This window comes from Hemitrygon akajei, chromosome 14 (assembly GCF_048418815.1).
Source record: "Hemitrygon akajei chromosome 14, sHemAka1.3, whole genome shotgun sequence".
NCBI classification, from domain to species: Eukaryota; Metazoa; Chordata; class Chondrichthyes; order Myliobatiformes; family Dasyatidae; genus Hemitrygon; species Hemitrygon akajei.
Genome location: NC_133137.1, coordinates 42,508,783 through 42,525,822, shown reverse-complemented (window position 1 = coordinate 42,525,822; position 17,040 = coordinate 42,508,783). Strand labels below are relative to the sequence as shown.

General features: G+C 40.7%; 1 protein-coding gene across 1 annotated transcript; it reads right to left on the bottom strand.

The window, feature by feature from the left end:
- Window positions 1-8,099: 8,099 nt before the first annotated feature.
- Window positions 8,100-12,146, bottom strand: LOC140738526 (uncharacterized). Its single transcript, XM_073065908.1, has 2 exons — window positions 10,108-12,146; window positions 8,100-9,240 (listed from the first exon to the last, which is right to left on the bottom strand). The coding sequence occupies exons 1-2, from the start codon at window positions 11,578-11,580 to the stop codon at window positions 8,260-8,262; spliced, it is 2,454 nt and encodes an 817-aa protein (XP_072922009.1). The 5' UTR covers window positions 11,581-12,146; the 3' UTR covers window positions 8,100-8,259.
- Between the last annotated feature and the right edge of the window lie 4,894 nt (window positions 12,147-17,040).

The following is a 17,040-nucleotide window of genomic DNA, read 5'->3' as shown; positions in this document are numbered from 1 at the left end:
CCGCCAGCCCCGCCTTCTGATTGGATGAAAGACACCCATTTCCCATCAAACCTTGCGGGAGGAAGCGCATGAGTTCGGTTTTGTGCGGAGGAGCCTGAGGAGGGCTGGAGTTCCTGAGGGCACTGAGCAGGAAGATCCACATATCTTCCTCGTGGAGACATGTAAGAATTTTGTACATTTCAATGACTGATCTCCCATTTTTATAAACTCCAAAAAGTAGAGACAAACCTGGCCAATCTCTCTTCATATACGTAGTTGACCTGTCACCCTGAGTCTAAGCCTCACTTTCCCTGCAGTAAAAATATCCTCTCTTTAGAAAGATCATTTTCAGGAAACCAAATTGCACATGATATTTTAGGTGTGATTTCATCAAGGCCCTGTATAATCGAAAACATAGATTAATTTTTGTTTTCCCTAATGGAGAAAATCTTTTCTATCTCATTTAGAATATCTCAATCAGAACTGTAAATGCCTAACAGCTCAGGTGTTTCATTCCCTTAACTTTGTTTCCCTCACCACATAATACTTTTTATAATGCTGATTACATTGTAAGTACATGCTGGTATTCACATTTTATTACATATCCATACTATAACCTCTAACTGATTTTTATATAATTCTTTATTCTTTGGAATTGTTGTATATTGTGCCAACACACCACAGTCAGTTCATGATATATGTAAATGAATGTAGCAAATAAAGTTTATTTTTGATCCTTCAGTATCTGTGTACCTACAATACATCCAGCCAGATATTTCATCCCCTTCTTCAAAAACATTAACTTTTTTCCCTGTCACCTATCTGCCTGTCCTGATCTGCATCTTCAGAATTACATTTCTAGTTTTCAGCAACTGCAATTTTGTTGCTTCCTGTCCTTTAGTCATCCCAAACAGATTATTCATTGGTCCTCTATATTTAAGAGAATTCAAATCTACTATTTAAGTTTAACAAAGATTAGCATGCACCCCCCCCCCCCGACCTTGTTTATTGCACTCATTGCTTTCGATGTGGCCTCCTCTACATACAATGGCATACAGATGTGGTGATTGAATTGTTGAGTGCCTGCAATCCGTTGATATCTGGAGCACTCAGTTGCCAGCCATTTTAATTCCCATTCCCTTTCTCACACTGACCTGCTTGTCCTCAGCCTCCTCCTCTACCAGCATGCCAAACACGAAGAAGGAAGCAGCACCTCATGTTCCATCTGGGTAGTCTACAACTTAATGGCACGAGTACTAAATTGTCCAGTTTTAGATAATCTGCCTCCTTTTTTCTTCCTTTTTTCAGTCTTTTTTTTCCTGATCATCCCATCCTTTAGCCACTGATCAGCCTATTTATTTTCCCCTTCTTCCACCTAGTCCATCTATCCATCACCTAACACACTCTCACTAGGTTCTCTTCCCCCCCCACACTGTTCCCATCTGCCTGTCAACCTCTCTTATTTGACTCCATGTTCCCTCCTCCTGTCCTCTTAGCTTCCATCGTCCACAGCCGTTTCACCTCCCAGCCCTATTTCCACTCTTCCCACCTCCATCTGCCTATCATGACTCCTCATCTAGCATATATTATTTGCCAACTCTTAGAGTCATAGAACACGAAGGCACAAAAACAGGCCCTTCAGCCCATCCAGTCGATACCAAAGGGTTATTTTCCTTTGCAAACACAAGAAAATCTGCAGATGCTGGAAATCCAAAGCAACACACACAAAATGCTGGACAAATTCACCAGGCCAGGCAGTATCCATGGAAAAGGATAAACAGTCAACATTTCGGGCCGAGACCCTTCATCAGAACTGGAAAGGAAGAGGAGAAGTCAGAGTACGAAGGGTGAGGGGAGAAGTACAAGATGGCAGGTGATAGGTGAAACCAGGAGAGAGGGACTGGTTGAAGTAAAAAGCTGGGAAATTGATATGTGAACGAGACACAGGGCAGGAGAAGGGGGAACTCATAGGAGAGGACAAAAGACTATGGAAAGAAGGGAAAGGGGAGGAGCACCAGAGGGAGCTGATGGGCAGGTAAGGTGAGAGAGGGAAACAGAAATGGGGAATGATGAAGGAGAGGGGGAGGCAATTACTGGAAGAAATCAAACCTCCCTCCTCCTGATTTCTATCACCTGCCACCTTATACTTCCTCTCCTAACCCCAACTTTGTATTCTGGCTTCTCTTCTTCCTTTCCAGACCTGATGAAGGGTCTTGGCTTGAAAAATTGACTCTTTACTTTTTTCCGTAGATACTGTCTGGCCTGCTGAGTTTCTCCAGCATTTTGTATGTGTTGCTTTGGTTTTCTGCCCAGGTCCCATCTTGCTGGCTTCTCTTTATACTGGCTGTCTTTAGTCTCCTTTCAGGCTAGTTGAGGAACTTGACCTCAAACGTTGACTGTCTATTTCTCTCCACAGATCTACCTGACTCGCTGAGTTCCTCTTGCTTTTTGCTCTTTTATTAACGCTTTGCCTTCATTATTATAAGAATCAGAATCAGGTTTATTATCACCAGCATGTGACATGAAATTTGATAACTTAGCAGCAGCAGTTCAATGCAATACATAATATAGAAAAGGAAAAAAAATAAAATTATATAAATAAATAAATAAATCAATAAATCAATTACAGTATACATATATTGAATACATTTTAAAACATGCAAAAGACAGAAATACTGTATATTAAAGAAAGTGAGGTAGTGTCCAAGGGTTCATTGTCCATTTAGGATTCAGATAGCAGAGGGGAAGAAGCTGTTCCTGAATCACTGAGTGTGTGTCTTCAGGCTTCTGTACCTCCTACCTGGTGGTAACAGTGAGAAAAGGGCATGCCCTAGGTGCTGGAGGTACTTAATAATGGACACTACCTTTCTGAGACACTGTTCCCTGAAGATGTCCTGGGTACACTTTGTAGGCTAATGCCCAAGGTAGAGCTGACTAGATTTACAACCCTCTGCAGCTTCTTTAGGTCCTGTGCTGTAGCCCCCCCCCCCCCCCCACCATACCAGTCAGTGATGTAGCCCAGCAGAATGTTCTCCACGGTACATCTATGGAGGTCTTTGAGTGTATTTGTTGACATGCCAAATCTTTTCAACTCCTAATAAAGTATCTTCTTTATAACTACATCGATATGTTGGGACCAGTTAGATCCTCAGAGATCTTGACACCCAGGAACTTGAAGTTGTTCACTCTCTCCGTTTCTGATCCCTCTATGAGAATTGGTATGTGTTCCCTCATCTTACCCTTCCTGGAGTCCTCAATCAGCTCTTTCGTCTTACTGATGTTGAGTGCCAGGTTATTGCTGCAGCACCACTCCACTAGTTGGCATATCTCACTCCTGTACACCCTCTCATGCTTGCTTCCTGAAGAAAAAAAACTAACAAATTTCTCTGTATGGAACAGGTGAAAGAAGTCTATGGCTTGTACAATTGAGATAATGTCAAATTCCCTTTTGATTTATAGACCAAAATTGTATAAGATCCATTTTTGTAACATGATTAATTATTGGTTTTAAAGGACATAATTGCAGTTGAAAACATGATGTGGCAAATGTCAATAACCAATAAACCGCATTCTTATAATAATACAGGAGCAGGCTACTCAGCCATACTTAATATGAATGGGTTCTACTCAAAAGTTGTTAATTTTGGTTACTGTTAAAACTCTAAAATATATCTAAGGATGCATTTTCTTAATTCACTCATGGCCTTGCCAACATTTAGAACATTCCAGCACAGTACAGGCCCTTCAGCCCACAATGTTGTGCCAACCCACATTAACTTATTCCATGATTAATCTGGTCCTTCTTTACTACTCAGTCCATTATCCTCTATTTTTCTTTCAATTACATGCCTATCTCTAATAACTGTCCCTGGTGTATCACCTCTACCACCATACCCAGCACTGTTGTCTGTGTAAAAAAAACAGCAATTTTATGCCTAAATGCTATAATTTTTGATTTATCAGTAGTCCAGAACTCTGTCTTTCTCACTTTAAATATTCTTACTTACTCATCATCTTTCTGGGAGAGAGAATATAGATCACAATCCCTTTTCCCCTCTCCTTATTTCCTGTATCTCTATGACTTATTCTTGTACATTTGTGCATCAGCTTCCCTCAGGTAGCATGGTGGTGAAGTTGTCAGTGTGCTGCTTCAGGGAGCCAGGTTTAAACTTGTCTTTGCATACTCTGTACATTGAGTTTGCATGATCTCTCTCGTGATAGTCCGGGCCTCCGCTGACTGCTCCGGTTTCTACGTCTTGTTCCAAAGAAGAGTCATCTGAGTGTGGCATGGCAGCATAGCAGTTAGGTTAACCCTACCACAACACCATTGTTTGCACTGCTGTTTGAAAGCAGTTTTTATGTCCTCCCCATAACCGCGTTGGTTTCCTCTGGGCACCCCAGATTCCTCCCATATTCCAGAAACGTATGATTAGGGATAGTACATTATGGGCATGTTATGTTGGTAGTGGAAGTGTGGTGATATTTGCTACTGCCTAATATATAATCCTCACTAATTTGATTTGACACATTTCACTGTATGCTCCGATGTACATATGACAAATAAAGCGAATCTTTATCTTTAAAATTTGGCCACTGTAAAAAATATTCCTTGGTGCAGAAAGAATCAAAGGAAAGTTAATGGGCATGTGTGGGAGGTAATACATTGCAGGCATAAGGAGAGGTGGATGGAACTTGATGGGATTGATCCCGCTCGAGATGGTTGGGTCCTAATGATCTTCTGTTAGTTAGATTCCACCTGCTGCTGATAAACTGAATAGCCAATAGAGGGCACTCTGTGGTGCTGACTTTTAAAAAACTGCTGTGAAGTCAAAAACATTAAGAGCAGTTTCAGCCCTCTAATGCACAGGATACTTGGATGTTAGGTCTGTTCTGCTGTTCTAGACCAGATGTCGGTTATAAGAATTTTTTATATGTAACTTTATGTCTCTGCCATGTTAAAAATTCTTCCCTATAAAACTGTGAATATTAAAAGTATGCATGGAATCTACTCACTACTTCAACTTGCCAGTATCGGGACTGCTTAGTAGTGAAATTCTGAGTTCTGTTTAAAAGTTATCTTGAACCCCTCCAGGCTTGAAGGAGTGTGACACTATTGGAAGTACTAGCTTTGGAAAAAGATCTATGGAAAAGATCTGATAGCATTCTTCAGAGAACAGTAGCATAATTCTCTTCCATGTCCTATCCAACATGTATCCCTGAAAAATATAATTAAAGCAAAATATACTGTATGTTGTTTTGTTGTTTGCAGGACTTTGCTATACTTAACTTCTGTTTGGTCTGTTTAAAAGCCACTATATTTCAAAAGGCTTTGGCACATGCTGAAGATATGAGAGGAAAAGAAGTGTATGTAAAATTCCTTCCTTTCTGCTCTGTTAACGAAATGGCATTTCTTCCATTTCAAAAACATGTTCCTAGTTTTGTATCACCATTCCCTTTTTAATCTGTAATTAATTTGTGCTTATTCCTTAAACTTACTTGGATATAAGCAAACAGGACAATGTATTCTTTAACCAAAGCATTTTACAACTTTTTTTTAAAAAATTGAAAATAACTTTATTGAAATTTAAAGCAAAACTGAATTTGACTGTTCTGTATGGTAGCAATTCAAAGTAAGAATCAAGTGGACTCAATCCAATACATCATTGGCACATCCCTCCCCACCATCATAACTATCTACATGAGGTGCTGCCTCAGAAAAGTAGCATCTGTCATCAAAGACACCCAACATAAAGGTTATGTCATCTTCCCACGGCTATCATCAGGCAGATTTACTGAAGCCTGAAGTCCCACATCACCAGGTTCAAAAACAGCAACTTCCCTTCAACTATTTGGTTCTTAAATTAACCTGCACAACTCTAATCACCCTTTCAGTACAGTCATACTTCGATGGCTTTGCAATATAATGAACATTTTTTGATTTAATTGTGTTCTTGAACAATTATTGTATAATATGTTTATTTTATGCTTATGTTTAGTTTTACAGTGAATGTTATCTATCTGTTCATATGTGCCTGGGATGTTGCTGCACACAAGTTTTTATTGCATCTGACCATAAATGTACTCGACTGGACAATCTGAGAAAGAACCTTCCATTATCACCTATCAAGCCAATATCATAACCCATTGGCTAGTTTATTCTGTACCGTGTGTTCTAACCTTCCAAACTGACCTACTACATGGGATCTTGTCAAATGTCTTGCTTAAGTCCACATAGGCAATATCTACTGCTCTTCCTTCATTCAATCATCTTGGTCACCTTTTCAAAAAGCTCAATCAAATGTATAAAATGACACGCTGATCATCCCCAGTCAGTCTTGCGATTGAACATAGAACATAACGGGGTCCTTCGGCCCACGATGTTGTACTGACTTTTTAACCTACACTAAGATCAATCTAACCCTTCCCTCCTATATAGCCCTTCATTTTTCTATCAGCCACGTGCCTCTAAATATCCCAAATGTATCTGCCTCTACCACTACTCCAGCCCACAAACCACACACCGCTCACCTTTCCAAATGCAAACAAATCTTGTTCAGAATCCCTTTCAATAACTTTCCCACTACTGGTGTTAGGCTCACTGGCTTGTAGTTCCTTGTAATTTATTTTTTTATTGAAGTTCATCATCAAACAAACATTTCCATAAGATGTATTTCAGACATTGTACATATATATCATATAATTATATATATCACAAATCTCCACAAAGTATTTATCTGAGGTATACACTTATAGAAAAGAGTGGAAAGAAAAAGCAAGCAAAAGGAAAGAACTAGGTACAAGTAGGGAGTGATCTTTTTTTTACATACATATTCATTGATTTGTGACAATAAAATCAGGCCTATGAGGCATTATGTAGTTAAACCATTTTCCCAGTATGAATCAAATTGTTCCAGCTTATGATTAACAGATGCTGTTATCTTCTCCATTTTGTAAATGTCCATTGTAATTTCCATCCATGCATTTAAAGTTGGGCTCTCCTGTGATAACCATTTCCTAGTGTTACGTACCCCGTAACTGGGTCACTTAACCAGCAAAGATAGAGAGGTCCGTTGAAGTCTGATGGTACTATTTTTAACAGTATTTATTGATAAAAATACACAAAAATAATATCAATGCAAACACACAGATAATATACGTCATCAATACTAAATCTAAAAGCGCGGGTAAAATAATAATCAATAAGAAATAGCTCTATCGTTGTTTAGGGGATAATGTATTGTCCGATGGAAATATAAAAGTCACTTTAGTTCAGTCAAGCTGTAGGCTGCAGCCTTTTTGGTTGGAGAGAAAGACGGAGGTTTAACTTGCCCATTCCTTTTATGATGTCAATCCTTCGAGAGTCGTTGGGGGACTGATTTCCCCTTTGAGGTTAGCTAAAGCCGTGCTTCCGTGGCAAGACCCACCAATTTCGAGGCAAATAGAAAAGGACGCACGTGGGCTGGTTCCACTGGCTTTTGCTGTTACGCTGTTACAGGAGTTCTAGCATTTCTTCTGGTGCGTCTGAAGGGGCTGTTCCTCAGACCCTCTTTTATCCTGACTCACAGGGTCTCAGATGTCAATCAGGGTGGGATGATGCAATCCCTCCACCAACCCCCCCCCCCCTCGGTTCATTGCCTGGGGCTTCGATGCATCGTACAGGATTCAATACACAAGTCCATCTCCAAGAGACAATAGCCGTTATCAATGGTTCCACCTTTCGGAGGCCAGGACACATTCCAAACTCTTTGTGGATTCTGCATGTCTTTCTCTCATTTCCTGGGTCTCCTGACTCAAATCAATAGCGATCCTGCCATTCTCAAAAAGGAGGGGGCCACGGGCGTAACACCCCCTTTCGTCAACACGTTTTTCCCATCGGTAAAAACGGAGTAATACAGAGTCTTGCAGGATTTTAGAATCTAACACAATACAAAAGCTTTTCCTTTCACTACAGAGTAATACAGTTATACATTCAATTCAGTATCTAGATGGTTACCAATTACATTGTCACTTCCTTTAATATCTTGTACCCTACTAAAGTCTTGTAGCATCAGACTCCAATTTAGTAACCACCTTTTTTTTTATTTCTTTCTTTCAGCAAACAAAACTAAAGAGTTGTGATCTTAAGCTTACGTGTATACTACAAAAGTTCATGCAAATACTAATCTTTATGTTGCTTTCAAACTTAACAGGCAGGCTTCCATGGGGGTTGTCTTTTATTATTCACAGGCTTTGTCGAAATCCCTTAAAACCAGTTTCAGCTATTTAAAAATGGCGTCCCCATTAACCCTCGCCTCTTTTCCGGTTAGTTCCCATGTGGGGAGCTGGCGTACCCTGGCGAAATAGGCCTTCGTCCGCTCCTTCCATAGGAGTAATTTTATCAACAATGTGTTCCAAACTTAGCCCATTTCCCGGATTTCCACCCAATTCCTTAATTTTACTCAAGTGGCTAGTTTTCTCTTCAGGACCCCGGAGGCTAGTGGGTCTCGATACCAGCGATCCCTCTTTGTTCAAACAGCATTTCGAATTCTGAGGTTTCACACCACACTCTGGAATAACAATAGCGTGTGGGGCCCCTTTACCGTCCAACTCTATCTGTAATGGATCCACAGGTGCCGCGGTACCAAGCCTTTGTCCCTGTAGCCTGGTGGCTGCTTCTAATATCAATTCAGACTTTAAACTTCCTTCATTCGATTTGGAAACCACACTTTTCCCTTTTCCTGCAATAATAATGGTCACTTCACCACCCGCTATCTCCTCGCTAACCTTTAACACCTCTTCGAGCACAAACACCTGGGAACTCTCACTTCCCACTATTACCGAGGTTAACCCTTTCTTCACTGAACCAAGTCTATCTGACCCACAAGGACTGCATTCCTTTTCAACTGAATCAAATACCTCAGACTTTTTCCGAGCTCCATTACTAGGTTCAGTACCACGTGCATCCACATCTTGGACACACTCAAACGGGACATTTGCCTCTTCCAGGCTTTCAATACCCGTACCCGGTCCAAATTCTAAATTCCCCTGATTCTCCCAGCTACTCTCTGGGCAACTCCCTTCCGGAGTAAACTCAACCCCGTGGGCTGAAACAACCTCATCTGCCAACCCAGCAGACTTCTTCAAGGTAATGGCATCCTTTTCATCTAGGACTGCCCTCATTTCATTATCGGGAACACCTTTAGAACTTTCCACTTCTTCAAACAGTTCTGCCAAGCCAGACAGATCATCCATGTCCAACCCTGGACCTTTTAACAGCTTTACCTGTGTTATGAAACCAGTAACTGGTTTCACTTACCAGCAAAGATAGATATGTCAGTTGAAGTCCAATGGTACTATTTTCAAAAGTTTTATTAATAAAGGGGCACAAAAATTAAGGTTAATACAAACATTCAGATAACATGCGTCAATACTCAATCTAAAACGCAGGTACATTAATAATCACTCAGAAATAAGCTCTTTCGTTGTCTAGGGTATAATACTGAGTCCAATTGGAAATATAAAGAGTCACTCTGAAGTCTGCAGGCTTTTCCCTTTTGGTTTCACGTGTTGGAGAGAGAGAGAGAGATTGTTAGGAAAAGAGAACACTTGCCGTTGTCTTTATGAATCAAATCCTCAGCCTCAGAGGATTTGGCTTCCCTGGTGTTAAATAAAAGCGGTTTTCCGTTGGTTCTAGCCACAAACTCCGCATTCGGAATTTAACGCACGTGGCTTCCTTCAAAATGGCTTCCCGTTCCCACGGGAAGCGATATCGTGCTTCTCGGTGTCTCCTTGGTGCGTCTGAGGGTCGTCCTCTTTCAGACCCTTCTTTATACTGCCTCACGGGATCTCAGGTGTCAATCAGGTTGCAGGTGATGCAATCTCTCTCTCAACCAGCCCACTTTGCCCGAGGGCTTTACAATGTCCCTGCGAGTTGGCACGTCTGCAGTTCCCAGGTGTCTCCTGAGAACAATGCCACAGTCGCCAGCTTTTGTCCCAGTGGAATGCGGTATCCAGCACGTCGCTGTCTTTCCATTTCCTGTGTCCATTCGGCATGTCTCTCTCTCTCTCTTGCTCTCTCTCGGGTCATTGACCCCCCTTTCACTAGGGCTCTTGCAATTCTCACAAAGGAGGGGGCTGGTATCATAACACCTGTTTCTCATCTTCATTTCGTGCCTCTAGCACTTCACTCCTCGCTAAGGGAAGGGCTACCTCCTCTCCCTTACTCTCTTTCACTTTACTACTGTCTGTTTTACCACCCTCCAAACCCTCATGGTACAGGGTCGGTAAAAACGTCTTGGCCAAATCGATACTGGCCAGATTTAAACTGCTCTCGTTCTCAGCTGCCTTTCTCGACATGCTGCGAGTGACCGCGCATACGGGATAGATCTTGGACTCTAGGGGCAGGGCCGCAACGCTCACCGGCTGGGTCGTCAGCGTCATTGCTGACCAAACCTTACCACCGGCTAAATCGTTACCCAGAAGGACGTCCGCGTCAGTTCTCAGGAATTCTGATCGCACCCCAATTTCGACTGGTCCAGAGACTAGCTCGCAATTCATAATGATCTTATGCAAGGGCACCATTTCCATCCCTTTTCCTATTCCTTTCACAGCTACCACTCCCGTCTTGCGACCAAAATCTAGTACCTTACTGCTAATCAATGACAGTTCAGCGCCCGTGTCTCTCCAGATCCGTACTGGAACTGGCGTACCTCCCTCCCTCACAGACACGGTTCCGTTTGACATACAAGTCTCAGACCCTTCTCGTACTCTGTCTACCCGGGGATTTCTTGTCGATTTACTGATTACCACAGCACATCCGATAGGGACCGCTGCTTTCCCTCTTCCTGTCTCCTTCCTTGGAGCAAAGCACCTAGATGCAATATGTCCCCCCTTTCCACAATTAAAACAGGTCAAGCCCAGAAATCTCTGGCCATCCTGCCTCTCCTCCCCAACCTTACCACTAGCACCCGGCGGGACCTCTGCCTCAGCCGGCGGGCTTTCTCTATCGTTCCCACGGTCTCTCTGGGAACTTTTATTCGAGGAAAACTTTGTCTTGTGGGTTAGGGCATATTCATCTGCGAACCTAGCAAATTCGGAGATGGACTTATTCGGCTTCTCATTCAAATACATCCGGATATCCTCCGAAACACAACCTTTAAATTCCTCAATCAGAATTAACTCCCTGAGACGCCAAAAATCCTCTTCCACTATCTCTGCTGTGCACCAACGGTCCAAGAGCACACCCTTCTCATAGGCAAACTCGGTATACTTCTGATTCCACCCTTTCTTTAAATTTCTGACCTTTTGTCTATACGCTTCAAGTACTAACTCATAACTCCGGAGAATGGCCGCCTTTACTTTTTCATAACTCTCCTCCTCTTCCTCCTCCATGGACAACACCATATATGCCCGCTGTGCCTTCCCTTTTAACACACTTTGTAACAACGCCACCCACTGATCTCTGGGCCACTTCTGATTCACTGCCACCTTTTCAAAAAGCAAGAAATAACTATCAACATCCGTCTCCTCGAACGGAGGTACTAACCTCAACTCCCGACTAACATTAAACCGCTCCTCTCGGTCTGACCCCTGAACTCGTTGCTCTTGCCTTAACTTCTCCATCTCCAAGTCATGTTTCCTCTGTTTCTCTGCCTCCCTCTCCTTCTCAGCCCTTTCCTTCTCTTTTTCAGCTGCTTCCAGCTGTTTTAACTGAATTTCGTGCTCTCTGTTTCTCAGCTCTTTCCTGCTCCCGTTTCACCTCTAACTCCTTTAGCTGGAGTGCATGCTCCCTTTCTTTCTCCTTCTCAGCTCTTTCCTGCTCCCGTTTCACCTCTAACTCCTTTAGCTGGAGCGCATGCTCCCTTTCTCTCTCAGCCCTTTCTTTCTCCTTCTCAGCTGCTTCCAGCTGATTTAACTTAATTGCATGTTCCAACCTTAATTTCTCCAACTCTAACTGAGCCGTCCCACTAGCTGGTACCTTTTCAGGGATATTTTCCAATACCTCAGCTGCAAACAGATTCTTCCCAATATAATACTGAGTTATTGCCCTTCGCACCTCCCGTTTTTTCATTGACAACCTCACCTCTGCGAGGTTTAACCCCTTCGCCAAATTTATCAAGTCTGATTTGGTGGCTGCCTCTAGCGCTTCCAGAGTCGGGTTTTCTATAAATTCACCCACGTCCATCTTTGCTGGTTTCCCGCCTGGCTACCCGTGTAACCAGATCCAAGTTTGGACTTACAAGCCCGATTCACTGGCCTCCCAATTTGGTGTCAAATCCCAGATGAGCCCCCAATTGTTAAGTACCCCTTAACTGGGTCACTTACCAGCAAAGATAGAGAGGTCCGTTGAAGTCTGATGGTTCTATTTTTAACAGTATTTATTGATAAAAATACACAAAAATAATATCAATGCAAACACACAGATAATATACGTCATCAATACTAAATCTAAAAGCGCGGGTATAATAATAATCAATAAGAAATAGCTCTATCGTTGTCTTGGGGATAATGTATTGTCCGATGGAAATATAAAAGTCACTTTAGTTCAGTCAAGCTGTAGGCTGCAGCCTTTTTGGTTGGAGAGAAAGACGGAGGTTTAACTTGCCCATTCCTTTTATGATGTCAATCCTTCGAGAGACGTTGGGGGACTGATTTCCCCTTTGAGGTTAGCTAAAGCCGTGCTTCCATGGCAAGACCCACCAATTTCAAGGCAAATGGAAAAGGACGCATGTGGGCTGGTTCCACTGGCTTTTGCTGTTACGCTGTTACAGGAGTTCTAGCATTTCTTCTGGTGCGTCTGAAGGGGCTGTTCCTCAGACCCTCTTTTATCCTGACTCACAGGGTCTCAGATGTCAATCAGGGTGGGATGATGCAATCCCTCCACCAACCCCCCCCCCCCCCCCCCCCGGTTCATTGCCTGGGGCTTCGATGCATCGTACAGGATTCAATACACAAGTCCGTCTCCAAGAGACAATAGCCGTTATCAATGGTTCCACCTTTCGGAGGCCAGGACACATTCCAAACTCTTTGTGAATTCTACATGTCTTTCTCTCATTTCCTGGGTCTCCTGACTCAAATCAATAGCGATCCTGCCATTCTCAAAAAGGAGGGGGCCATGGGCGTAACACTAGTAAGAGTCTTTTTACCAGCCACCAACAGTATATTCATTAAATATTTATCTCTTTTCAACCATTCTTGAGGTATATATCCAAAATATATGGTCTTAATCTCTAAGGGTATTTCACATTTAAAGATGTCTTGTAGGGCATTGTGTATCCCCCTCCAAAAGTCTTTGATAACAGGGCAGTCCCAAAAAATATGATAATGATTTGCATTTTGATTTCCAGTTTCTCCAGCAAACAGGGAGGTTACTATCATAATGGGATTTCTGAGAGGGTGTAATAAAATATCTTATCAAGTTTTTCCATCCAAACTCCCTCCATTTACACTTCCATTGATACCTCCATATTGTTGTCCATTCTTCCTCAGATATAATTATCCCTCCCTCCTTCTCCCATTTTGTTTTAATGTATGAAGTCGAATGTGTTTTAAGATTTGACAACCCCTTATACATGCTTGAAATGATTCTACTACCGTTATCTGAATTATATGCTTTTCTAAATCGCTCTATCAAGCATGTACTTGCCTTTGTCACAGTATTAAGCGTCTTATTAACATATTGTCGCATCTGTAAATACCAATAAAAATCGTGTTTTTCTAATTAAGTGTTTCTCTTTAAGCATTTCAAAACTGAACGATGTTCCTTCTTTCATTATGTTGCAAAGAACTGTTATTCCTTTAGCTGTCCAGTCCTTAAATCTAGCATCCAATTTATTTGGTGTAAAATCCGAGTCATATGCACACCATTTAAGAATTGCAATATCTCCCTCTAGATTATACTCTTTTATAGTAGTTTTCCATATTTTAAGAGTCAATTTCACCCATGGGTTATCAATAGTATTTGTGTACCTTTGCAGGTTGTTATCAACCAAAGTTGCTTGTATGGGGATGGGAAGTACCCGCTCCTCAATGTTTTTCCATTGAGCATCATATAATGGGTTGCACCAATATATCACAGCTCTCAACTGTGCTGCAAAATAATAATCTCTAAGAGAAGGTAGGCCCCATCCCCCCTTTTCCTTTGCTAATTGCAAAGTTTTGAGACGAACTCTAGGCCTTTTACCCTGCCAAATATACCATGATAACATCTTGTTCCATTCATTGAATTGATTTTGATTAGTCTCTATTGGTAGGGTCTGAAAGAGATATAACAGTCTGGGCAGTATATTCATTTTAATAGACTCAATCCTTGAACTGAGACTGAAAAAAGGAATCAGGTTCCATCTTGCCACATCTTCCTTAATTGTTTTATATAAAGGCTGATAATTACATTCTGATAATTTTGTCAAATCTTTTGGCATAATGATGCCCAAATATTTGAAAGACTCTGTGTGCCATGCCCAGGGATATCTACTTTCAATTTCTCTTGGTGGGCTATAGTAATATGGAAGTAATTGGGTTTTATCTATGTTGATCTTGTATCCTGATAATTGACCATATTGTTCAAAGGATTTAGGTAAAGAGTATATCGGTTGCCCTAGATAGATCAAAATGTCATCCGCATAACAAGCCAATTTATGCTCTGTCCCTTTAATAGTAATTCCCCTGATATCTACATTTTGTCTGATGTATTAAGCTAATGTTTCCAGATATAACGCAAAGAGTAGCGGTGACCATGCACAACCCTGTCTCGTGCCCCTTTCTAGGGTAAGACTATTTGATAAATATCCATTGATTTTAATCCTAGCAGTAGGATTGTCATATAGTGTCTGTATAGTTTTAATAATTGTGTCTTGGAAACCAAATCTGTGTAAAACTCTGTAAAGAAAATTCCAATTAACCGAATCAAATGTTTTTTTCAGCATCCACGCTTATCACTATTGCTTCGATTGTATTTTTTTGTATATGATCCATAATGTGAAGTGTCCTTCGTATATTGTCTTGTGTCTGGCATTGTCGTATAAAACCTGTCTGATCGTTACGTATCAGTATGGGTAGAAACTCCTCTAATCGTTTGGCCATGATGGAGGTAAATAACCTATAATCTACATTAAGAACGGACATTGGTCTAAATGATCCGCATTCCATTTTATCCTTGCCTTCTTTCGGTATAGCTGAGATTATCACTTCCTTCCAACTGGGTGGCATTTGTGCCTTTTGTAGAGCCCAGTTCAGTGTGGGGAGTAAAACAGGAATTAACTCATTTTTAAATTCTTTGTACCACTCTGTCGTATACCCATCTGATCCTGGTGAACTTGCTTAATTTAAGCCTACTAATTGCAGCTTTTAATTCAACTTCAGTTATGTCAGCAGTCATCATTCTATTTTGTTCTTTGCTTAAAGTGGGTAACTCTAGAGAATTCAAGAAGGTGTCAATTTGGGTTATGCTTCCCCCTGGAACTTTCCACGCCAGTATTTTCATAGATTTTGATCCACTTTCATACTGTCTCTGTTTCAGAAACATTAAGTTTTTCCTGATTTCTTGTGTAGCCAAATTATTTATTTCATTCCTAATTCTTTTAATTTCCCCTAATGTATCCTGTACCAAATTCAATTTGTGTTTTTTTCTCTAGTTCCTTCAGCCTATTTTGTAATTCCTCTAATGTTTTATTCCTTATTTTTTTCTTATATGAAGATATCGCTATAATTTTCCCTCTTAAGACTGCCTTCAGAGTATCCCATAAAATGGGAGGTGAAACCTCTCCATTATCATTAAATTCTAAGTAGAGACCAAGTCCTTTTTTAATTTGTTCCTTAAAGTATGGATCATTGAGTAGACTTGAATTTAGTTTCCAATTTGTATTCTTTGGTTGTAGGTCAAAATCAACAGATAAATATATATTTGCATGGTCACTTACATCTATTGTCCCAATTCCACAGGTGTTTATTTTGTCTTTGTCTTTTCCAAATGTTATGAAATAGTCTATTCTTGTATATACAGAATGGGGGGCAGAATAATGAGTGTAATCCCTTCTGTCAGGGAAAATGTCCCTCCATATATCAATTAAACCAACATCCTCAAAAAGTGTATTAACTTTCTTAGGTAAAGATTTTGTTTCATAGATCTTTCTATTGGAAGAGTCTAAGTTTGGTTGTAATTGTAAATTTAAGTCTCCCCCACATATCAGGAGACCTTCTGTTTCCACTACCATATCAGTAATTTTCTGAAAGAAACCAATATTACTTCCTGGGGGTGTGTATATATTCAATAGAGTAACTGAATTGCCATCTATATTCCCCCTTACCAGAATATATCTGCCCTCTTTATCTCCCATTTCGAATACTTTTTCAAAATTTAGTTTACTTGAGATAAGAATAGCAACTCCTCTCCAATGCCCTGATTTATATGAGGAGAAAAACAGATTAGTGAAGCCCATTCTCTTTAGTTTTTTTATGCTCATTATCACTTAAATGAGTTTCCTGTAAATATACTACATGGGCTTGTTCATTTTTCATTTTGGATAAAATTCTCTTATGTTTGATTGGATTTAATAGCCCATTGACATTAAAAAAAAATGAATTTTACCTTGTCCTTAGCCATCTGTATTTATCTGTCAATGTATCATTGAAATTAGAATAAAACTTAATCGATCTTCTCCCTGAACAAATAAGAACCAAGAAACGCAAATAGTAACAAAAATGGCAATGAACGTGTGATTCCAAGGCTGAGGTCTCTAGTAGATGACCCTGCATTGAGCTAGAGGAAATGTCTAACTGTGGGGGATAACCCCTCCTACTTGTGAGTTGAGGGCCCCCATTGCAGTATTCATAAAAGTCAGTGAACAAATCCATTACACAGAAAAGATTTCCCTGTGTACTCCTCCTATATATACATATATATATGTACACACACACACACACTACATACATACACCTATATGCACACATATATATATTCTCATTTTGGTGGGGAAAAGGAGTAAGTGAGCAAATAAAGAATAACAACTAAGTAATATAAAATCCACATTATAATAAGTATTTCTCAAGATAGGTATATCACCATGTACTTTTGCTTCCGTTTAG

Excerpts from the sequence above, each read along its gene's own strand:
- LOC140738526 (XM_073065908.1), bottom strand. The coding sequence starts at position 11,580 with ATGGAGAAGTTAAGGCAAGAGCAACGAGTTCAGGGGTCAGACCGAGAG. Across the intron at positions 9,241-10,107 it reads GAAATGAAGATGAGAAACAG|GTAAAGCTGTTAAAAGGTCC; the intron begins GTGTTATGATAC and ends TTCATAACACAG.